The sequence below is a fragment of the Saimiri boliviensis genome, chromosome 2, assembly GCF_048565385.1.
Source record: "Saimiri boliviensis isolate mSaiBol1 chromosome 2, mSaiBol1.pri, whole genome shotgun sequence".
Taxonomy (NCBI): domain Eukaryota; kingdom Metazoa; phylum Chordata; class Mammalia; order Primates; family Cebidae; genus Saimiri; species Saimiri boliviensis.
The window spans coordinates 77,228,419-77,253,604 of record NC_133450.1 but is presented as its reverse complement, the minus strand read 5'-3'; the positions used below and the strand labels follow the sequence as shown (position 1 = coordinate 77,253,604).

The following is a 25,186-nucleotide window of genomic DNA, read 5'->3' as shown; positions in this document are numbered from 1 at the left end:
TCTGTAACACTATACTCTTATTTTTCTTATTCTTTCTCAAATCTATGTTTCTGGTACTTCTTTCTCTTATCCTTTAAATCTGGGCAGTCCACCAAGGCTTTGCCTGTGAACATCTTTTTCCTAATTTTTCTTTCCCCCAACAATCTGATATCCACAGCTTCCACAATCATCTGTATTTGAAACTCACTGACTTGTAACCTAAACTACACATTCATAACTATATGCTAAATAGGAACCACCAGAATCTCCCTTGCATTTAAAATACAACAGGCAGTATCTACTCTTCCTAACAAAATTCTTCTATAATCCTTATCTTGTATAGTAACATTGCAGCCCTTATCACCACTACATTCAACCAAGACAGAGAGTCTGGAGTCATCATTGACCTGTTTCCAGATTTCACCATTTCTCTACAATCCTTTTTCATCATGATCAGTCTCATTCTTCTCTTGAACATGTGTGTGTGTGTGTGTGTGTGTGTGTGTGTGTAAATATATATATACATCACTATATATAAAACAATATATAAATATGCAATTTATAGTAATTAACATTTAGCAACTGCTAAATATACATTTATATATGTATACATATACTGTAAACATGTATAAATGTATATATAACATATATACTATTAATACATGTGTATATATACTGTTTACACATACACATAAATCTGTATATTAACTGTTGCTAAAGTTGTAAGAAGCCATATGAAGTATCACAGGTTAACAATCTCTTCTCCATAATATTATTTATTGAGTGATTATAACTCAAATACTCTAAGCACTTTACATATATCATCTCATCTAATCCTCAAGACAATCATGAAGTAGGTACCCTCGTACTAATGTGAGGAAACTAAAGCACAGGAAGGTTACATAACTTGCCAATGAAATACATGGAATAACAGGATTCAAACCAAGGCAACTTGATTCCAGAGCCCCTGCCTTTAGCTACTAGGCCACACTTCCTCCACATTACTGCTAACTCTCAGTTTTAGTCCCTATTTTTAACTCTTAAGTGAGAGATTACTGCCACTCTCCCCATCTCAATAACATGCAACTCTAAAGCTCTGTATACATTCAGTACTATATGACCAATAGTTACTCAAAGCAAAAGTTGACAGCAGACTGGTAACTAGATAACTTTAAACATTTTGCACACAGATTAAAATTATACATTGTAATTTTTCTTTCTAATAAATAATAGTTCCTTCACATAGGATCAGAAGACACACAAAATTCAATTCTGCCTCTAAGCTTCAGTGCTGGTACCTTTCCTCTTCCTTTATTCTATTCCTTACCCTCTAAAAAAAAACTCTGAAAAGAAATGAGGGAACACAGAGCGGCTGAGCTCTAAATCTGACAAGGTTTGTTAAAATAGAAATTACTGTTTCAGTAGAAAGCCCGATCATTTTCACTCACACACATACACACATGCAAAATCTGATCAACAAAACCCTTGTCTGCAACTGAGTTTTAAACTAGATAATTTAATGGTTAAGAGAGCCAGACTACTTACAATTATTTTATTTCAGTCTTTGAAAAATAAAAAAATTTGGGTGAGTCAAAATGCATACCAACCGACATTTATGCAGAGATCTAAAGAACCTGAGGGAAACAAACTATGCCGATACCTGGATGAAGAGCATTCCAGGAAAAGGGAACAGCAAGCCCACAGATACTGAGCTAGGATCATGCTGGGTGTGTCTGAGGACTGCTAATGTGGCTAGAGCAGAGTGTGTTAGGAGGGAATGGTGATGAAGGCAAAAAGGTAACAGGGTCAGCTAAAATATGGCTTTGGTTAGGAGTCTGGCTTTATGCCAAGTGAAATGAAGAGCTACTAGAGGATTTTGAGCAGTAGAGTTATAATCCAGCTTACATTTTAAAAAGATCACTCCTTATAACACAGACTAGGGGTTGTGGGGAGGGAAAGGCAGATAGTAGTTAGGAGGCTCATCAGTGTAGTAGTATACAATAATGGAGGCTACTGTGGTGGCAGGAAATCTGGTGAGTAGATTATGGATATGTTTTGCAGGCAGGATAGACAGAATATGTTAAAGGACTAAAGGTGGAAAGAAAAGGAGCATGGACAATTTCAAAGCTTGTGGTTTCACCTGATTTAAAATACACACACACACACACACACAAACACACACACACACACCCTTTAAAAATTTTGATTAACAGCATCTAACACATATTACCAGAGACAAATAGCAAATTGCTCAGTCTAATGATATCACCTGTATATGACAGAGGCCTGGTATTAGTAATTTGCCGTGCTTTCATTGCTTGCTGTTGTTTTTCCAGAGCAGCTAACATGTCCCCCAAATCTAGCTGCACAGGTGTTTTATTCTTTTTTCCAGCTGCTTTTGATAAAGCTTCCTACAAAGTAAATATTTAAAAATTAATTATTTTGTTAGAGATGAAAGTGTGGCATTTTAACATGATTATACTTATCACTCCTATCCCATCAAACCTAGCAAATAAACAATCATATTTGTTCATAAAAGTGAATAGATACCTGTAATTTTTTTTGCTCCATACTTATTTCTGAATATTCTTGAGCTGTGGCAAGGGCTGCTGCTAAAGCTTTCTTCTTCTGACTTTTTGCACGTTTAGGAACTGAGGTGGTAATGGGAATTGGAGTTTGAACTATATTGATTGGTGAGTTTTCAGGTAAATCATCCAACTATGATAACCAGAAAAAAAAAAATTTGTTAGTGAACCCATAAAAGGAAGAACGATCCAGAATGTGGGATGTTGTGCAGTATAAGTAGACTAGACTCTTCAAAGAATTCAATGTCATAAAGAACAGGATTTGACAGTAGGACCATTTTGGACTGGGAAATACTAAAGGGACGAAACCGCCTAATGCAATGGGGGATGGTTGCCTGGATCCTGACCGAAATAAAACAAAATACCTCTGAAGTAAAATTTTGCAACAACTGGGAAAATTTCATTACAGACTGTATGTTATTTGATGATATCATTTAATGAATGGTATTTTAATAATACAACTGTGGATTTCACAGAGAATCATCTCTGTTCAGGCCATGCTGGAATTAAAGATAGGTACTAAACACTGTCTCCTGCACACTCTGCGCTCCATGTGCTTTACACTCATCTGTAAGATTTCCTTCCAACATTGCCATTGTTCAAAGGATGTTATATTCTGCTTATCTTTTTAAAAAGAGTTACTTACTACTTTAGAAGAAAGTTTTTGTTGAATATTCTCATCCTTAGCATTTCCATTCTCATTTGGTTCTTGAAACCCATCTTCATCCTGAAATAGTTCACATTTTAAGTAAAAAGAGTTCAAGGCAAACTCCTAAAAAAAACCTTTTTATAATGCTTAAAAGTACTGAAAAATTAGGAAGTTATTTCTTGTACTGTACTACTGAAATATTCAAAGTTGGTCTTACGGAGGAAATCTCAAAAAAAAAAAAAAGGAAATCTCATTTTTCACATGCTAAAACATAAACAATTTAATTATTCAAGGATGGGGGCATATCCACACATGTCCATCTTTTAGATTTTTGCACCTACTATTTCATTTTTATTAATAATTCTACCTTCAGATGGGTAGGTAATTGAAAAGAAATTCAAATTGGATTTTATCACATCCAGGTAATTTGAAAAAGTCGGCTTCATGTAAACTTCATTATATTCCTTGTTCTGCATTACTCCACACAACTGTCAGTAAGGTTAAAAAAATTTTCCACTAAAATTAATTTCTTAATATCCTTTATACTGAAAATTATATCTAATATATTTAAATTTAAGTATAGAACCAACTGTACAGCTGAGTACAGGTAATACAATTGACAGATCTGGATATGTTGAAACTAGTGTTGACAGAATAATTGAGATATACTCTCAAGTCCTTTGGCTCAATTACTAAACTTATTTAACATATTATTAATTTCCATCCTCTGGCCTCAAGCAAGTTTTCCAGTTTAATTTCCATCTATTAACTCATTTAATAGAATTTATGATCCAACCAAAATGAGTTACTCAAATGAGTTACCAGAGATGTGTGGTGAAAAACATCTTAACACAACCAAATTCTACGTGTTCTTTAAATTCATTCGAAATGCTAGCTACCCGGCCAGAAACCCAAAGTGACCTGTCTCTGCTTTCAACTCTAACCATACTCAACTAAGTATTAGGTGTATATATGCCTACATTCCCCTACTACACAGCAATTTTCCCAAGGATAGCAGGTCTATTCAGCTAAATGTATCATTCAGAGCACCTTACTGCACACATCTTCTAAACCACCGATAAGAATCTGTTAGATGGGCCGGGAGTGGTGGCTCATGCCTGTAATCCCAGCACTTTGCGAGGCCGAGGTGGGCGGATCACCTGAGGTCCGGAGTTCAAGACAAGCCTGACCAACATCAAGAAACCCCATCTCTACTAAAAATGCAAAATTAGCCAGGCGTGGCGGCACATGCCTGTAGTCCCAGCTACTTGGGAGGCTGAGACAGGAGAATCACTTGAACCTGGGAGGTGGAAGCTGCAATGAGCCAGGATCGCGCCACTGCACTCTAGCCTGGGCAACAAGAGTGAAACTCCATCTCAAAAAAAAAAAAAAGGTATCTGTTAGATGAATAACAATCAAAACAGTGCAATTAGGATAGGAACTGTCTATTAGAGAAAGTAAAACATTTTTCTTCCTTTACTAAAACTCTCCTGGCTGGCAGCACAACTTAACTAGATTGAACTACTTAAATCTGAAAAGCCTTTCAAATGGATTGAATAACAATAAAAATAAAGTGAAAAAGTTTCATACTAAATAAAGTCCACATGAAATCAAGTTCTACCTCTATACATTACTCAAAATGATCCACACACAGGACAAACCTTTATAAAAATTCACATTAGTAAAATTAATGTTAGATCAAATATATATAACCAAGACAAAAATAAGTTAATACTTCTGAGTAATTTATAATTTAATACTAGAATCACATGTTAAGACATAAAAAAGTACTCAAAATGTTCATAATGTAACAAATTAATTTCTTAATGGGAACATTTCCTATAACAGCTTACAAATACAGTTTGAAAAAAATACCTCAAAATATAAAGACTCAGAATTTGGATCGCTTCTATGGGATTGACTAGAGTTTAAATGCTTATTATCTGGTCTCTTTTGCAAATTCTGTCTTCTTTCTGAGGAAGTACTGTGTCCTCGGCATCTGAATCCAACCTAAGTAAACCCCAGAGGGGAAAAGAAAATCTAATTATTTTAAAGTAAATGTTTCACTCAAGTATATAACATACTTGCAAAAAAGTACACACAAGTGTACAATTCAATAAATTTTCACCAAGTGCATCATTTATTTTAAAGATCAAGTTTCTGACAAGTAAGGTACTTACAAGAAAAATAGGAAAATGAGACAATTATTGTGCATTACTTTTTTCTCCTCTAAATGAGTATTTATTAGCAGCTTTATTCACAAAAGCAGAAACAGAAAAGAAACTGGATGCTCTCAGTGGATGAAAAGTTAAACTGTGGCAAATCCAGATCATAGTATAGAAGTCTGTAGTCAATCACAAAAAGGAATAAACTACAGTATTGATAAACTCAACAACCAGAGAACCATGGAAGTGAAAAAGGTCAATCCCAAAAGGAATGTATGAAGGCATACAAAATTACTGAAACAACATAATTAGAAAGGGAGAACAGATCAGTAGATTCTCGGGAATAAGGAGCAGTTGGTGTGGCTATGAAAGGCAACACAAAGGTCCTCGTGGTGATGGATCTGTTCTGTTTCTTGACTGTATCAAGGCCAATATCTGGCTGTCATATTGCAATATAGTTTTGCAAGATGTTACCACTGGGGAAACTGCATATTACTTACTTACTTATTTATTTCAGAGATGGCATCTTGCTCTGTTGCCCACGCTAGAGTGCAGTGGCTCAATGATTATCTTGCCTCAGCCTCCCAAGTAGCTGGGACTCTAAGCATATGCCACCACACCCAGGTAATTGTTTTATTTGTATTTTTATAGAGACAGGGGTCTTGCTATATTGGTCTCAAACTGCTGACTTCAAGCAATCTTCCCACCTTGGCTTCTCAAAGCACTGAGATTAAGGTATGAGTCATGTGCCTGGCCTTATACATTACTTTTTGAGTTAGGATCTCACTCTGTCACCCAGGCTGGAGTGCAGTAGTGTGATCAAGGCTCATTGCAGCCTCAACATCCCAGGCACAAGTAATTATTTCACCTCAGCCTCCCAAATAGCTAGGACCACAGGTGTGCACCACCACACCCAGCTAATTTTTTTTATTATCTGTAGAGGCAGGGTCTGCCTATATTGTCCAGGCTGGTCTAGAACACCTGGTTTCAAGGGATCCTCCTGCCTTGCCTCCCACAGGGCTGGAATTACAGGCATGAGTCACCATGCCCAGCTACTTTTTAACTGTTCTAAGTCTTCTGATACTTGTTTTTTTTTTTTTAACATAGATAAAACAATTAGAAAAAACTAATAAAAATATTGTTTCCAAGATTTAAAAAAAACAAACTTTTCATTCAATCACATAAATTAGTATTGTTGTATGTTAGGGACTAAATGTTTGTGTCTCCCAGAATTCATATACTAAAATCCTAACACTCCCTCTGCCCATGAGATGGTATTTTAAAGTGCAGCCTTTGGGAGGTGATTAGGTTGAGGGCAAAGCCATCATAAATGGGATTATGTGGTGGAAGGGGTGAAGGAGCTCTCTGGGTTTCCTTTATGAGAGCTCCTTCACCCCTTCCATCACATAAGGACAAAGCTAGAAGACAGCCACATATTAACTCAGATGCAGGCCCTCACCAGACACTGAATTTGCCAGGGCCTTGGACTTCCCACCCTCCAGAACTGTGAGAAATAAAATTTCTGTTGTTTATGAATCACCAAGTATATGGCATTATTTTACAGCAGCCCAAACAGACCAAACAATCCCATTAACAAACTGGCAAAATGTTCAATCGTCTTAAGGGCAAAAAAAAAAACAAAAAACAAAAAACAAAAAAAAAACAACATTAAGCATTCTAAGACTCTTAAGACATTTCAAGTTACCTCTCGTAAGTACCAAATGCAGCTAACAGTAAATGCCTCTCTTAACCAGGACACTTAAAAGACATGAAAATTATAATCTTCAGTAACAGCTACTCCAATATTCTAATAATAAACAGCATTGAAAGCAGACCTGGGGAGAAAGTGCTAATACACAGGCCTTGGATTCTGAAACCAAACATACGCACACAGAAAGACCTGGAACCACCTGAATTCCCACACTTGCTATTGCAAACCAGAGTTAGTATACATGTATTAATGGTGTTACAAACACTACAACAATTTACCTTAAAAACAAATGCAACTTGATTCTTACACTTGGGAGACATAAAGCACCAGGATTGAATTAAAACCCCCAAACTAATGGTCCCAACAAAGTTCATGTGAACCAAACATTTAAGTATTCCAGTAACCTGATGAATCAATCAATAACCTCATGACATCTAAATACTTTTTGTCAGCTCTTCTAAGAAAGAGTTTTGTTGATAGAGGGCATACTGAACAAAATAAATCAGAAGCTACAGCTTTGAATATATATTAACATTCTTAAATGACTAGCACAAAATTAATTTAAAAATTTTAAAGTTTTCATACCCCATTTACAAGAATAAACAGGAAAAATATTAAAAATCACCACTAAGAATATCTACAAACTTATTTAAGGAAAACTTTACAACACTTCCATTTATTTATTTATTTATTGACTGTTTAACTGAGACAGGGTCTCACTCTGTCGCCCATGCTGGAGTGCACTGGCGCCATCACAGCTCACTGTAACCTCGAACTCCTGGGCTCAAGTGCTCCTCCCACCTCAGCCTTTCAAGTAGGACTCACGCTGCATGCCACCACATCTGGCTTATACTACTTCTAATGAACACAAAAAAATGACTCAAGCCAGGCGTGGTGGTTCACACCTGTAATCCCAGCACTTTGGGAGGCCAAGGCAGGAGGATGGCTTGAGGTCAGGAGTTCAAGACCAGCCTGGCCAATACTGTGAAACCTGGTCTCTACTAAAATACAAAAATTAGCTGCATTTGGTAGCAGTCAACTGTAATCTCTCAGTGACTTGGGAGGCTGAGGCAGGAGAATCACCTGAACCCAGGAGGTGGAGCTCACAGTGAGCAGAGATTGCACCACTGCACTCCAGCATGGGTGACAGAGTGACAGAGAGAGAGAGACTCTGTCTCAAAACAAACAAAAAGATTCAAAAATAGAGAAACATACTGTTTTTGCATAGAAAGATGACACATCATAAAGGTAGTTAATCGACTGTCTCTAACTTTCCAGATTAATTTAATTACCAATTGAACAAAATAGAAAGTCCAGAAATGGATTCCAATTTATGTGGGAATTTAATAGGTGATAAAGGTAATTATTTCAAGTCAGTGAAGAAGAGAGAAACTTTTCAACAAATGGTGTTGGAAGATTTTAAAAAGTCACTTCGAAAACACAAAGTAGGACCCATTTCTCACTCCATATCAAGAAAACCTCCAAATGGAATAAAGATTTAAATGTAAAAAAACAAGGCCATGAACACACTAGAGGAAAAAACAAGCAAATGCCTTTACAGCCTTGGAGTAGGGGCAAAACTTTTCCAATCATGATTTAAAACCCTTTAGAAGCCATAAAAAAAAAAAAAATCAATAAAGTCGATTTATAAATATAAACTTCTTAATGTTATTTTATAAACTATGCATGGCAATAGTCATGATAATAATGAGCAAAGTAAAAAATAAAAAGGAAAACCTAGCAAAATATTTACAATTTGTATTACATAGTAAAGACTCCAAGAAATTTCAGGAATTTGATTAAAACTTAATCAAACTGATTTTAAAATGTACCCCAAAACGGAAAGAAATAGATTAAGATTCAAAAAATGAGCAAAGGATATAACCAGGTAAGTTCACAGGAAATGAAGTAAATACAAATGGTCCTTAAACACATGGAAAAATGATCAACTACATTAAGACATAATTTTTACCTAATTGGCACACACCCAAAATCCTGAACACACACTATCTCTGAACCGTATGAAACTAGGCACTTTCCACATTTTTGTTGAGGATGCACACTGATACAATCTGGTGATCTTTACCAAAACAACAGATGAATTTTCCTTCTGATTCAGCAGTCCCTTATGTAGAAACGATTCTATACACACACAATTTCTAAATGACACGCAGCATGTCTACAACAGCAACAGTTTACAAACAACCCAAGTGTCCACTGATAAGACTACAGAAATCAACAAGGGTATATCCACACAATATTAAGAGTTGTCTAACAGGAAAAAATGAGGAAGCCCTTTATGTAGTAATAAGGCAATTATGAAAATGTCTCCAAGATACACAGTTACACTGTTAAGTGAGCAAAGCAGAGCAGAGAACAGAGTAGATACGTTCTTTCATGTAAAGAAAAAACAAAAATAAGATATGTACTTATATTTACTGATAATGAAGTGGAAAAAACTCTGGAAGACTACAAGAAATTACTCAAAGTGGGAGAGGTATAGGAGGAGAGGAGATGGCAAGGAGAAGTAGGAGTGAAATGAGACTTTTTCATTGTATATCATCTTTTTATTTATTTTACTTTTCAACCTATTCCATAAAAGCCATTTTAAAAGATTTTAAGTTTTTAAGATTCTTTCCATCATTTAGAATTAGACTTATACCAGACTAGAGAAATGATCTATGTTACCCAATGTTAAAACACTGCTAAGGATGTTTAATACTCCTGTAATTAAACGGCATGGTACAGGTGCAAAAATCTCATAAACTGAAAAAAACAAATAGTCCAAAAATAGCACATAAGAAAGCAGCAGGCCGAGCATGGTGGTTCACACCTGTAATCCCAGCACTTTGAGTGGCCAAGGTGGGTGGATCACGAGGTCAGGAGCTGGAGACCAGCTTGGCCAATGTAGTGAAACCACATTTCCACTAAAAATATAAAAATTAGCCAGGCATGGTGGCGGGCACCTGTAATCCCAGTTACTTGGGAGGCTGAGGTAGGAGAATGGCTTGAACCCGGGAGGTGGAGGCTGCAGTGAGCTGAGACCATGCCATTGCACTCCAGCCTGAGCAACAAGACCAAGACTATGTCTCAAAAGAAAAACAAAAAAAGGAATCAGCAAATCACTAAAATGGAAACACAAACCAGGGAAAGAATGTTAGGATAACTGGTTAACTACTTTGAAAATCCACTTCATTTTGTTTTACCATGCCTCAAAATAAATCTCCGATTAAAATGTCCTGAAATACTATACTATAAAAAGTAGCAGAACATGCAGGTCAATATTTATTTGATTTCTAAAAGATGTTTAGAGCCTAAAAACAATCAGAAATTGCAAACAGGGAAAACATTTTGACTTAAAAAGATTCTGCATCTCAAAAATCAAACAAACACACTTAAGTAAAGTACAAGGATAACAAAGCAACAGAAGAAAGCAAATACATGGTCAAATATCTGGCTCCAGTTCTTTGGAGCCATACATATTTGCAAAGTTTTCTTTTTGGTTCTTTTAATATTCCTCACCAGTTTTAAGAAGGAGATAAAGGGCCGGGCGTGGTGGCTCAAGCCTGTAATCCCAGCACTTTGGGAGGCCGAGGTGGGTGGATCAAGAGGTCAAGAGATCGAGACCATCCTGGTCAACATGGTGAAACCCCGTCTCTACTAAAAATACAAAAAAATAGCTGGGCATGGTGGTGCGTGCCTGTAATCCCAGCTACTCAGGAGGCTGAGGCAGGAGAATTGCCTGAACCCAGGAGGCGGAGGTTGCGGTGAGCCGAGATCGCACCATTGCACTCCAGCCTGGGTAACAGGAGCGAAACTCCGTCTCAAAAAAAAAAAAAAAAAAAAGAAGGAGATAAAATGTTTTTCATCTCAGTATTATTTCCTCTCTAGTGAGCTACTGATACCAAAAATAACAGTATTGAAACTGTAAACAACGGTAGGGCTGGCAATTACAGTCTCAGCAGAAAATTTCAGCCCATATGTATATATTATGTAGATTTTATTTATCTAATCTGTATCAACGATTCTTCTTTTAGCTCTTTTGTTTTTAATCAAATAAACCTAGACTGCCTCACAAGGTTGTCACAAATGATTTATTTTTGTGATAACCACAGGGAAGAAGGAATTATTTTGTTTGTTGAAGGAATTATTTTGTTTGTTTTCTTGACAGCCTAATTAATGTTAAGGTACACCTGAAATACAGGTTGAGTTAGCCCTTATCTGAAATGCTTGAGACCAGAATTGTCTTGAATTTCAGATTTTTCCAGATTCTGGATTATTTGCATATAGATACTGAGGTATCCTGGGGATGGGATCCAAGCCTAAACACGAAATTCACTTGTGTTTCATATACACCTATACACATAGCCTGAAGGGAATTTCATATAATATTTTAAATATTTGTGTGTATGAAACAAAGCCGTGTTAAGTACTTACGTGTAGAATTTTCTACCTGTGCTGTCATGGCACTAAAAAAGTTTCATATTTTTCAATTAAAAAGTGGGCAAATGATCTCAATAGTCATTTCTCAAAAGAAGACATATATAAAAAATGCTCAACATCACTAATCATCAGGGAAATACATATCAAAACCATAATGAGGTATTTTTTCATCTCAGTTAGAATGCCTATTCTGAAAAAGACAAAATAAATGCTGGTATGCTGGTGAGGATGTAGAGAAAAAGGAACTTGTATACACAATGATCTTGGGAATGCAAATTAGCATAATCACTATAGAAAACAGTATAAAGTTTCCTCAAAAAACTAAAAAAAGAACTACCGTATGATTCAGCGATTCCATTACTGGATCCAAAGAAACGGCCATCAGTACGTCAAAGTGGTAACTGCCTCTCTTGTTTACTGCAGCACTATTCACAATAGCCAATCATAATTCAACCTAAGTGGCCATCAGGAGATGAATGGATGAAGAAAATGTGGTATATATACACAATGGAATACTATTCATCCAAGAAAAAGAACAAAATCCTGTCATTCACAGCAACAAGGATGAGCCTAGAGGACAATACGTTAAGTGACATAAGCAAGGCACAGAAAGATAAATAACAAATGCTGTCACTCACATGTGAAAGCTAAAAAAGCTGATCTTACAGAAGTAGAGAGCAAAATAGTGGTTACCAGAGGCTGGGAAGGGTTGAGGTATGGGGATAGGGAGAGGTTGGTCAACAAATACAAAATTACAGCTACACAGGAATTAATTCTAGTGTTCTACAGCACTGGCAGGGTGACTACAGTTAACAATGATTTACTGTACATTTTCAAATAGGGGACAAGATTCTGAATGTTCCCCCCCAAAAAAAAATGATCTATGTTTGAGATGATGGATATGTTAATTACCCTGATTTGATTATTATATGTTGTATACATATATCAATATATCACACTATACCTTATAAGTATATACAGTTATTACGTGTCAACTTAAAAAAAAAAGTGTTTCAGATTTTAGAGCATTTTGGATTTGGGACTGGAGATGTTCTCAACCTGTATTTCATTCCAGAGAGGCAAAGGAACAGGCCAACAGTTGGTATATTTAACCCGTTAGTAACTTGCTCCTATTTAAGTTTATTCACAGATGAACATATCCATATAGTCATATGATCGTTTTAATTCCTTAACTAGAGTTAAGGAATCCAAGGTTGTCTAAAAAATGAAAAGGAAAAATAATGACCATTAAACAACTCCCTGATTTTACAGCCAACCAAAGCACAAAAATACAGTAATTGGTAGTTCATGACAGTGCACAGCCTGCTCTACTGTACTGCAGTTACACTTTGTTCCTCTGGGCCTTCGGGAAACTGCCCTGGCTGGCTACATTAGGGTAAGCCATTACTATGGCATCGCCATTAGCACAAAAAGGGTATTTACAGTCAAGTAAAGGCACATGGACAAGGCTGCAATCCTTAAAATAAACGAATCAGTATTTAAAGCACAAACTGCTTTCAAATTTTTATGTGGGGGAAAAAAAACAGGGCAAATGAAACAGGATTAAAGGGCATCCTTTTTTTAACATTATAAAATATTTAAATACACAGAAATGTAGAAAAATGATACCATATATACCCACTCAACCCTTTGCCATTTTGTTTTATTAAGTAATTTTATTAGCTAAGCCATTTTAAAGTTACAAATATCATGACAGTTCACTTTCAAATCATAACATTCTCAATATCATCTCCACAGCACCACTCTAAATAAAGTCTAAAATGACTCATCTCATACCTAATCAATTTTCTCCAACCTAATTTGAATTACCTGTGAATTATTTCTTTGTTCAGTTTGCCGTCCACCTCTAGAAAATGTCTGATTTTTTTCCATCCAAGGTTTTTTCTGAGTTGCCTGGCAAGTTACATTGGACCAATTTACACCACCTATAACAAATGAAATTTTAAATTATAATTTACGTATAAAAGAGCAAGACCTAAATTGCCCTGACTTCATATACTGAAATTCAGCACTAGAAATGTAATACTGAAAAGTTTTCTATAAACTTTTTATTTTTTTTGAGATGGGGTTTCACTCTTGTTGACTAGGCTGGAGTGCAATGCCACGATCCTGGCTCACTGCAACCTCTGTCTCCTGGGTTACAGAAATTCTCCGGCCTCTGATTCCCAAGTAGCAGGGATTGCAGGCACCCACCACCTCGTCCGGCTAATTTTTTGTATTTATAGTAGAGACAGTGTTTCATCACGTTGGCCAGGCTGGTCTCGAACTCCTGACCCCAGGTGACCCACAGGCCTCGCTCTCAGAGTGGTAAGATTACAGGTGTGTGCCACCATGCCTGGCCCTAAAAACTTTTAAGTAGTACTACAGTTCTTAGTAATACAAGTGTCCTCTTACAGAGTATCTCCAGCTGGCATTTTCTCAAGCTGATGAGCAAAACTGTACTTCCAAAATACCTTGAATCCCTGCAAGATTTCTAAGGTTTTTTTTTTTCTTTGCAGTATCAGCAACCCTCATACTTAAAAAGAAAACTTATATGGACAAAGTAGAAAGTACAGTAAAAACACAATGTAGAAAATAAGTACCTGCACACACAGATGATTCCACATGCTAAAAAAAGAAACAAAAAGACAATTATACTCCACTTAAAAACCAACATTATGTACTTTGCTAAATGTTTTATAATTTAGCCTAGTGTGAAGCATGCACATTACAATATTATAATACTTCAATGAATTTTTTTATTAATAAATACAAAATACATTTTTAACTATCCCATTACTATAGGAACTGTTAATGAAAACCAATACTTAAGCTTTAGCAGAGGTTGCAAATATAATACTGACATCAATGACCAATAAAGAAATCAAGACAATGTCACATACATTCATGGTCCCAGAATCAGGATTTCTCAAAGCCCCTGCTGCAGGCTGGTTGTTGCTGTGTTTGGGACTGCAGTAACCACTATCACTGTCAATGTCGGCTTCACTAGCCCCCTGCTCACTAGAAGATTCAGCAGTAGGGTGGGATGCTCTTCTTCTCCTGCTCTTGGACTTCCAGAGCATTGTGGCAGTGGTCTCTGAGAGAGACTTGTTAGCAATATCTGATGGGAAATCTACAAAGGCAAGGAAAGTACGACAATTCTTTGTGATGAACAAATTGATAAATTCTTGTTAAAGTATCATTAAGGTTGTAAGAAAACAGATACCAAACTTCATAAATGAGGTAACAGGTGACAACTTTTTGAAAAGGTCATTAAAGGTTAAGATGTTCCTGGTAAGTTTGTTTATAATATGTTTTCTGTTTTCCTTGAGTCAGAGTCTCAGTCTGTTTCCCAGGCTGGAGTATAGCGGCACAATCTCAGCTCACTGCAACCTTTGCCTCCCAGGTTCAAAAAATCCTTCTACCTCAGCCTCCCAAGTAACTGGGACTACAGGCATGCACCACCATCATGCCTGGCTTATTTTTTATAGAGACAGGGTTTCACTCACAATGTTGCCCAGGCTGGTCTCAAACTTCTAGACTCAAGTGATCCATCCGACTTGACTTCCCAAAATGCTGGGATTACAGGCATGAGCTATGGCGCCCAGACTGTATGTTTTTAATATGAAAAGAGAATAAAATATATCACTAATTCTAAAACCACCATCAACCATTTAGGAAAGAGAACACCATGAATCTTTTGAAGGTCGTTGTGTGTTCCCCTCCACGACTACACCCTTTTCTTACACCAGAGCTTACCATCTATTCTGAATCCTGTGTGTATCATTCCCTCACTTTGCTCTACAGATTTGTCATGGATTTCTATATTTCTAAAACCTAAATCATATAATTTTTCAGTTTTTATCTTTCTTTTAAAACACCACATTGTCCATGTGACTTCTCACCTATGCCACACCTCAACACTGGTTTTGAGATTCTGGTGCATGTCCCTATAATTCATTAATGCCACTGGAATCTAAAATGCCTTTACATGAATATGCCACAATGTACTTATCCTTTGACACCTGGGTTGTTTTGGAGTTTTGCTACCAAGAACAATATTGCTGTTAAAATTGACATACAGACACATGAATGTTCATATGTGCATATGTAAGTTTCTCTAAGGTAAATACTGCCAGAATTTAGGGGACATACATATTCAACTTGATGCCAAATCATTTTTTTTAAATAAACATTGTTTTCTGGCTCCCCCACAATGTAATGCCAAATAATTTTCAAAGGTACTTAGAAGATAGTTATACTCCAACAGTAAAATATACCCCCATGATCCATATATTCATTAAATGCTTTATATTATCTTCCAGACTATACCTAATCTGTTGGGTATAAAAAGGTGGCTCGACTTGGCATGGTGGCTCATGCCTATAGTCCCAGCACTTTGGGAGGCCATGGTGGGTGGATCATGAGGTCAGGAGTCAGACACCAGCCTGGCCAACAGGATGAAATCCCATCTGTACTAAAAATACAAAAAAAATTAGCCAGGCATGGTGGCATACGCCTGTAATCCCAGCTGCTCTGGAGGCTGAGGCAGGAGAACTGCTTAAGCCTGGAGGTAGAGGTTGAAGGGAACCGAGATCATGCCACTGCACTTCAGCCTAGGTGACAGAGTGAGACTCCGTCCCCACCTCCTCCAAAAAAAGGTGGCTCATGGTCACTGTGGGTTTTAATTTGTATGAGGCTGATCCTCTTTTTGATGCTTTTAGCCAGAAGTGTTTTCCCTTCTGTGCAATTTTTATTAATATTACTTTTGAATTACCTGACTTCTGCCATTTTTCTATTGAATTGTATTTATTTATTTCACAAATAATTGCAGCAAGACATTCTAAAAAAAGAAAAAACCTTAGTCTTCTTTGAACAAGTTACAAGTTTTCCTTTTTCCACATTTCTGCCCTTTCATAATCTTTATACAATGCTAATACAATTTTGAGTTGTGCTCTGTCGTAACATGATGTCATAATTATATGATAGCTCCGTATCATCCACTGAGTGGTGTCCTGTGCTTAAAGTGGTGTCCAAGAGGGACTTGTTACCTGCTACTACTGGACACTATGAAAGCTTCAGTACTTTTGCTGCACTGCTGCTATATGTATCTCTAATCAAATAGCCCCCTCTCTTTCTAGGGGGAGGCTCCATCTGGATACATTCATAGAAATGAGATGACTGTGTCTGAAGAAAAATTGCTATAGTCCTGTAAAACTGTTTTAGCTTACTAGCAATGTGTTCCACAGGCCCAAAGGATAGGGTGGGATCATTCTCTTATTGGTTCCTATTAATTCTTTTTTTTTTTTTTTTTTTTGAGACAGAGTTTCTCGCTCTTGTTACCCAAGCTGGAGTGCAATGGCACGATCTTGGCTCACCGCAACCTCCGCCTCCTGGGTTCAGACAATTCTCCTGCCTCAGCCTCCCAAGTAGCTGGGATTACAGGCATGCGCCACCACGCCCAGCTAATTTTTTGTATTTTTAGTAGAGACGGGGTTTCACCATGTGAGCCAGGATGGTCTCGATCTATTGACCTCGTGATCCACCCGCCTTGGCCTCCCAAAGTGCTGGGATTACAGGCGTGAGCCTCCGCGCCCGGCCCTCATATTAATTCTTTATATATCTCATGCTAATCCTTTGTCAGTTATATGCACAGTAAAAGTCTTTTCCAAGCTTGTGGCTTATTCTTTCACTCACTTTTAATAAATAGAAATTCTTAATTTTAGAAATAGTTCCCTCCTTGCATTCGTAAAGTTACCTGCCTATATTTTCTTCTGCACTGGGTTCCCTAAGTCCTTAATCCATCTGAAATAGATTTGTATGGGGTATAAATTAGTAATGCTATCTCTGTCTTTTTCCATGTATGTGTTTTATACTTATGTATGGTCTGTTTCTGGGCTCTCTGTTCTGTTCAGCTTTGGTATACTACATTGATAAAATAAACCTAAAGGAATTAAGATGGCTTTATAAGTTTCCATATCTAGAGGAAAAGTTCTTTTCCACAGATGTCTTCGGTCTTCTGAAACCACTGCTCCTTTATTTTAGAATTAGTTTATCAAGTTTCCCAAAAATCACTTTGAACATGGTATTTAGGTTTTTCTTAATGTCCCATAATAAAGACTTAACATTTTCTTTTTTTTTTTTAACTCACTGCAACCTCTGCTACCCAGGTTCCAGTGATTCTCCTACCTCAGCCTCCCAATTAGCTGGACAGCAGGCCCGTGCCACCACACAGGGCTGATTTTTATGTTTTTTAGTAGAGATGGGGTTTCACCATATTGACCAGGGTGGTCTCGAACTCCTGGCCTCAAGTGATCTGTCCATCTCAGCCTCCCAAAATGCTGGGGTTACAGGGATGAGCCACCACACCCAGCCCAGTCTTACCATTTTTTGCCTGTATGTCCTATACATCTTCTCTAAGATTTCCAGAAACTCTCTTTTTTACTGTTACTGTTAATGGCATCTTTTTGTAAAATTTTGTTTGTGGGTTGCGAATTGAAATGCAATTAACTTTTGTATATTATATTAGATCCAGCCATCTTATTATAAACTCTTATTAAATAATGATCTTGTGTTCAAATGTAAAAGTCTGTTTACAAATGGAAAGACATTCCTAATAAACTATAATATTTAATTCAATCTCCACTTGATGCCAGTTTATTCTCAGAAATTAAAAACTGAAGAACAAAAATACTGATAGAACTACAATCCTCAGATTTGAAAACTAAGAATAAAAATACTAATAGGAAGTATAATATATACGGTCTTCTACTGAGATTTCACCTTCATTTTTTCATTTTCTAATTCTTATGCCTCAGAAAGCGTGTCTTTGTGGTTAAAATAATAAGCAAAATAAAGAAGTAAAGATATTTTAAAGTCTTCCAAGGGTTAAAAGCACATAGAAATGGGTCACTATGACTAGAGAAAATCACACCAGAAAACTTTGTAATATATTACATTGTGATTCTTTTCCATAGTCACTCCAAGTATTTGTCAGAGTCTGTTAATCTCAAAGCTTCATGCCTTTATGCTTTAACCACACAATGACTGTACTATCAAAAAGACTTTTTAAACTGATGTTCAGATCCTTTCTCTGCTCCTAATGGATCTAAGCAACTGTAGAAAGATAAACAGATCTCCAAAAGAAAAGGTATAACTTGAATTTAAAAGTATAAGTCATCTTATTCATTTCAACTTGGACCTCATTTGAATGAAGGCTGTACAGAGATTTAAAAAAACCAGTTGTGCCTTTGAATGGATCTGATCTTGGCCTTGAATCATTAACAAAGATTTTTTACTAATGTCAATGACTATGGGTTAAAGAAGATAAACATCTACTCTACAGATAATAAACTGAGATCAAGGATACAAAGTGAAATTTCACAATATAAACTATATAAAATAGCTAGAACATTTTAAGAATACTAATTCTTGTCTACCACCAGTTGAGAGCTTTTTTATTAATGCCTATATAGCCCTCTAAAAATTTCTGACAAAATGTATCTGACTACTTCAAAATTTGTACTTGTTTAACAGGATATACATGACATATATAAGTTTTGTTCAGATCTACAATAAAATATGGCATAGAAAACTTGCTAAGTTCTTTCTACAACAATGTATAAGATATAAGGATGTTTTATAAAGGGTTTTAATCTAGTTATTAAGCACATGTGCAATTTTAATTTCAACCTAAATGAGTTCCTCCAATTTCTATAGTATCTGCAAAATTCCATCTCTGGTTTCTGAACTGCTCCATTATTACAAAAGGAATAGGACACCTTAAACCCTACCTAAAATTGTACATAAGGCCAGAAAGCAAATTCAAAGAACATTAAGGACACAGATTGCTTTATCCTTCCTAGAGAATATCACAAAGCGGCAGAACAAATAAAAGGATCAAAGTCTACAATTCTGACAAGTGGTAGAGACCACAATTAAAAGTCAATGAATGAAAACAGATAAAAATCAGTGATGCACATGCAAGAACCCCTGCCTTACCAGTCTGCTGTGAAGCATCTACCAGAAGCACAATTTTTGATCGACTATCAGGACCTGCTGCATTTGTTTCTTTCTGAGTAGCTACATTTTTCACCATGGGTCTTTTGCTTTTTATATGCTGTTGTAAAAGCTGTTGCTGATTTAAAACAAACAAACAAAAAACAACTATTCAATGTATGAAACATTATAAAATACACATCTATTAAAAAACACACCTAAGTGTATTTTCAAAATTCTTGGCTCCCATGGGGAAATAGTATTATGGTTTCATGAAATATCTGCAGCAAAGCATAACAGGCTAAACAATGTATTACATACACTTTCAAATAACACAACTATGATTACTAAATGAATTCATTTTTAATTGCTACTTGTATTTTTTATCTTCTCAGTCAAAAAAATTATAGCAGGGGTACACTAATATCATACAAGGGGTTGTAAATTTCTTTAAAAGGGTAATATCTTATCCCAAAGTGAAATTTTAGTTTCTGAAAAGCAATGACATAAAAAATGATTTCTACTTCAGAGTTCAATAAGAAAATACAAAAAAGCTGATCCTGGCAGACCACAGTGGTTCACACTTATAATCCCAAACTCCTGGGCTCCTGGGCTGGATGATCACCTGAGGTCAGGAGTTTGGAACTAGCATGGTCAACATAGAGAGACACCCATCTCTACCAAAAAAAAAAAAAAAAAGACAAATACAGCAGGAGTCCTAGCTACCCAAGAAGATGAGACAGAAGGATCACTTGAGCCTAGAAATTTGAGATTACTGTGAGCTATGAATGCACCACTGTATCAATCCAGCCTGGTTGACAGGGCGACACCCTGCCAATCAATCAATATTAAAAAACTGATCTCTTCCTTTACTTTTAAAAATATAACTATTCATCACTTAATAGCAACTTACACAATAGAAATCTGAATTTAACTTCTTGAACTTCCTAAACTGAAGTGCTGAAAATGTACTCTGAGAAATCACGTTCCTTCAACATCTGGAAATTACATACTATTATCTTATTTCTAACACTTTTTTCATTCTGAGTTCCCAAAGGATATTCCTTGACCAAGAACAGTTCCATGAACAAAAACTAAAAGCTTTTCAAAGCAACCTCTGCTGCTTGTATTTCAATTTTTACAAATTATATGAGGAGGTAACAAAGACTTCACTGAAGAAGGTGGGCTAATGGAATCTAGGGAAAGCATCAACGCCCGGATGATATACTCGTAAGGTATGTCTAAGAAGTCCCTCTTCTATCAGCTCAAAAGTGCTAACATGATTTTTCTTCTCATTAGCTTTGACAATAAGGCTTCAACTGTAAAATAGCCTTTTAAGTTAAAAAGTTAACTAAAATTAAACCTTAATTCTCCTGTAATTCAAAGCCTTCGTTTCTTTTTCTTTCTTTTTTTCTTTTTTACTTAGTCAAAAGGCTGGTACTGAATAAAAGTGGTTCCACGTATTTACCTTTCATTTTCTTCAGTCTAGGACACCCTTGTTTATATAAAAGCAAAGCACCTCTTAAGTAACAAGGTGCTATTCCTACTAAAAATTCACAGATTTGAAACAATAAAGTTGAAGAGATGTCATGAATCACCAATGTTCTTTTCCACAATGTCTACTGCTAAGTTTTGAAGACTGAAAATATATCTTTTGGTTTTTTTTTTTTTTTGCAACAGGGTGTCACTCTGTCACCCAGGCTGGAGTGTAGTGGTGCTATCTCAGCCTACTGCAGTCTTGATCTCCTGGGCTCAAGTGATTTTCCCACCTCAGCCTCCCAAGTAGCTGGAGCTACAGGCATGCACTAACATACCTAGCTAATTTTTGTATTTTTTGTAGAGATAGGGTTTTGCCACGTTGCCCAGACTGGTCTCAGACTCCTGGGCTCAAGCGACCCACCTGCCTCAGTCTCCCAAGTACTGGGATTATAGGTGTGAGCCACTGCACCTGGCCAACTGAAATATCTTGAAGTGCATTAGCCATTCAACACAGCTAGCACAAGATCCACAATAACCACTTACGAATGCTGGTGTCACCACGCAATTTTTATCACTAAATAAAATAATTTGTAAATATGTGTGCCTTATGCGAAACTCTCTAAAGGAACATGAAAATGACTATAAATCATATCACAATCAAGAAAGAGGAATAAACAACACAAAGAAAGTTATTTTAAGAATTACACATCCTTTACCATTTTATAACAGTGAACAATATATTTTATAGTAAATTCAGCATTAACGGTCAATCAATTCAAGGAGCAAACTACTTGTACTAATAAAGGTAATATCAAATTTAAAAGCCAACCAAAACCAGACACTTACTTTTGGTACCACTGTTCCTCTGTTACTGTTTCTGCTTCGATGGCTGGACAACGGGAAGACCTGTCCAAGCTGACCTGGACGCTCAGTGCATTCTGTAGTAATAGCATTTACCGTATTTGCACCCTGAAAGGTGTTGGAGTAAGGTGTAGGAAAAGGATGATAGAAACCCATAACCTGAGCACATGGTGCTGGCATCAGCTGATAATATGTGTACTCTGTAGAAACAGGTGGCTGAGCAGATATAATGGGGTAGGCAAAGTATGGTCCAGTAGGGTTTGGATTCGGTTGTTGCCATCGTATATCATTGTTATATAAAGGAAACTGTCTGCAAAAACAAATAAAAAAAGAACAAATCTATTGACAAGTCTAAAAATACTACTAAAGCAAAATCTCTTAACTCATTAAAAGACAAAACAGTACAGAACAGTGGCTTCATGATAATTTTGGGAAAGGAGACAAAACTAACATCGCCTTAGATATTTCTTTGCTGTAATTAGAGATCATTATGTTCATGTAGTAACAATTTAAACAACAGTATAAATGAACCCAACCTGACGGTTTTACAGTATTCCACATACCACTAGTATTTGTAACTTTACCCTCAACCTTCCTCAAGGTACATCTGCCTAAAAATTAAACAGCTACCTACTGGGATCTACCAACAATGGCAGTCCAAAGTTCCCATTCAAGGACAACTGTGACAGCCTTCTGTAAAGAACAGTCAAGGTGACCACTGTGCAAGGTGATCTATATATAGGGTGATTTAATTCCTTCACCTCTTATTCTTCAGCTCAATCCCAGAGCATCCTACTCTTCCTCTCATACTCCCCTAATCACTCGGCCAAGTCCAGCTCTTTTCCTGGCTCCCCTCCTGGCAACAGAAGCAGGCTCTAGGTCCAAGTGAAAGAAGAGAAGAGGCAAGTCTGCCCACTGACATCTCCAGCCTTGGAGCTTCTTCTAGTGCAGTTCAAATAAAACGCTAGCAAAATTCTTCCTGTCCCAGCAGCCCCTCACCAAAGGTTCCTGCCGATCAATACGGGGTCCTAGGGAATACGGCGTTGAAGTATAGAGCTTTTCCTCATTACTCTCACGACAAGGAAAAATAGTTCACTGTCATATTCCTAAAAATATTTAAAAAATAATCTGTTGGCTCGTTTACTCATGAATTCACAAAGGTTATTTGGTAAATCAAGAAAACCAATTAAGTTTATCATATTGTATACATGGCCATTTTTTTCAAATAGAAAAATAGTACTATTAAATTTAATGAATCAGCTTGCACATTATCCAATATAAGCAAGGATATTTAATATAATGCTAACTTCAACTGAAAATGATTCCTTAGTTTCTACTGTTTGTCCAACCCTCAAGACTCTTTAAGAGTCTCAGAATATTAACTTGAACACTTAGTACTTGAGAAAGTAGGTGAATGACCTTATACACCATACATCCACAATTTCTCAAAGAATGTGCACTGGTACATTAGTGTGCAACAATGGTTTACAGATGTGTGGAAATATTGATTGCCTCAGCCCATACGGATGACAGAGCCTACAGCCAGTCACCAGCTGCCTCATCCAATTACAGTCGTAGACAAACAAAATTGTGGGACATGACTTGAAAAAGGCTAAAAGTACTTTTATACAGCAATAAAATAAACATATATTTAAACTCATTTGAGTCTAGAAATATAAATATATGCTAACTATGACAGCTTCAAAGTGAAGGTCTATTGCTTGGTATTTTCTTCTTACACCAGAGACTGTCTTGGCAACTATGAGATTAGATGTTTAATCTCATAAAAAAGGTTTTTGTTCACTTCTGAGTATTTTATTCCTTCAAGCTGACTTCAAATAAATTTCAATGACTTACTGAAGGAGACATAGCCTAAGAATTCAGTTGTCTCTTAGAAAAAATGAGAAACTAATCCATGTTAACAATTTCTGAATTTCTGTATCATTTTATTTACTCCTCTTAATAGAGAAATGGTTAATGTCTAAAAGTTGCAAAAGAAAAATGTACTTTGAAAGAAAAGTGTACTTTGCCAATTTTTATAGCCACCCCCACAAAAAGTAAAATAAAAATAAACAAATTACCTATTGGACTGGTTTTCCTGCACAAATGGGTAACAAGTAATCAGGTAGCTGGGAATTGGAGTTGGTTCTACACCAGAAACACTTCCATTATCATTTGGGAGAGCCATAGGGATCATAAATGTATCAGGATTCTTCTTCTGGGGAATAAATGGCTCTACCTCAGCCGACAGCTTGACATTCTTCAAAGAGAAGGTAAAATACATTAATAACAAGCAAGCAACTTAACACAAATTCACAACTCAACAGAAGAGTCAGTTTTTATAAACAGTAATTAGGTCTCTTCTCAGCATTCATAAAACAACCAAAAGGAAGAGCAATGTCAATTTTAAAATAACTGAAGAATGATCAAGTTACTTAGACAAAGCCATCAAATAAGGAAAATAAATCAAATGCTACATTTCAACGTAATTAAAACTGTTAAAAACAATCAAGAGAACACAGAAGCATATCTCAGTGACTAAAAATAAAGTTGGCAGTAAGAAATGCAGCTCTTCAGACAAAACAATGTGTTGTTAACTCATTTTGTTAGGGGGAAAAATCAAAATTCTGAAGGGTAATTATTACTCTATATTTGCTTCCATAGTCTTAAAAATTGTCTATTTCTGTTCACTTCTGGAAATTAGTATCATTAAAAGAAAAGAAAATGTCTAAGATGAAAAAATACTTAACATTAAGGAAAAAAAATTCACAATTAAACTGGGGAAAATATGAGTACTTCAGTTTCCCAGTACACATCTGAGTAAACTAAAGTAATCCAGGGTATATAATCCATTTTAGTTTACTTAAAGTTTAACATAACAGGCAAAAACATCTTCAAACTCTAATGATACAAGCTAGTAATGTTCATTCTGTGATATTCGTTAGAATCCAAACTTAACTTATATAAGACACAATATATCAAACCAATAAATGTTACAGCAATAATGCAAAGATAATGGAAGCTTGCTTTATAAAGTTCACATATATGCATAAGAAAAGAAACTGGGCGGGGCAGGGACAAAAAAAGATTAAAAAAGAAACTGAAATCACATTTTAACTGTACTAAAAATGTAATTTTTAGAATTTCTTTCTTTTTTTTTTTTTTTGAGACAGGGTCTCACTCTGTCACAGGGTGGGGTTGAGGGTGGGGTGCAGTGGTGTGACCATGGCTCACTGCAGCCTCAATCTCTTGGACTCAAGTGATTCTCCCGCCTGTCTCCCAAGTTATGGGGACTACAGACACACATCATCATGCC

At 36.3% G+C, this 25,186-nt stretch overlaps 1 protein-coding gene across 3 annotated transcripts in view; it reads right to left on the bottom strand.

The window, feature by feature from the left end:
- SECISBP2L (SECIS binding protein 2 like) overlaps positions 1 to 25,186 on the bottom strand; it is a 57,029-nt gene that overhangs the window by 25,295 nt on the left and 6,548 nt on the right. Inside the window, exons 2-11 of one of the 3 annotated variants that reach the window (XM_003928877.4) lie at positions 23,952 to 24,130; positions 21,856 to 22,180; positions 19,534 to 19,669; positions 14,436 to 14,665; positions 14,136 to 14,160; positions 13,363 to 13,478; positions 5,089 to 5,223; positions 3,211 to 3,291; positions 2,530 to 2,697; positions 2,249 to 2,390 (exon numbers count right to left, since the gene is read on the bottom strand). In XM_003928877.4, the coding sequence (XP_003928926.2) occupies positions 2,249 to 2,390; positions 2,530 to 2,697; positions 3,211 to 3,291; positions 5,089 to 5,223; positions 13,363 to 13,478; positions 14,136 to 14,160; positions 14,436 to 14,665; positions 19,534 to 19,669; positions 21,856 to 22,180; positions 23,952 to 24,130 (1,537 nt within the window). Of the gene's footprint in view, positions 1 to 2,248; positions 2,391 to 2,529; positions 2,698 to 3,210; positions 3,292 to 5,088; positions 5,224 to 13,362; positions 13,479 to 14,135; positions 14,161 to 14,435; positions 14,666 to 19,533; positions 19,670 to 21,855; positions 22,181 to 22,869; positions 23,881 to 23,951; positions 24,131 to 25,186 lie in introns of those variants that run through there. The other 2 variants (XM_074393636.1, XM_003928878.4) reach the window with 2 other exon arrangements.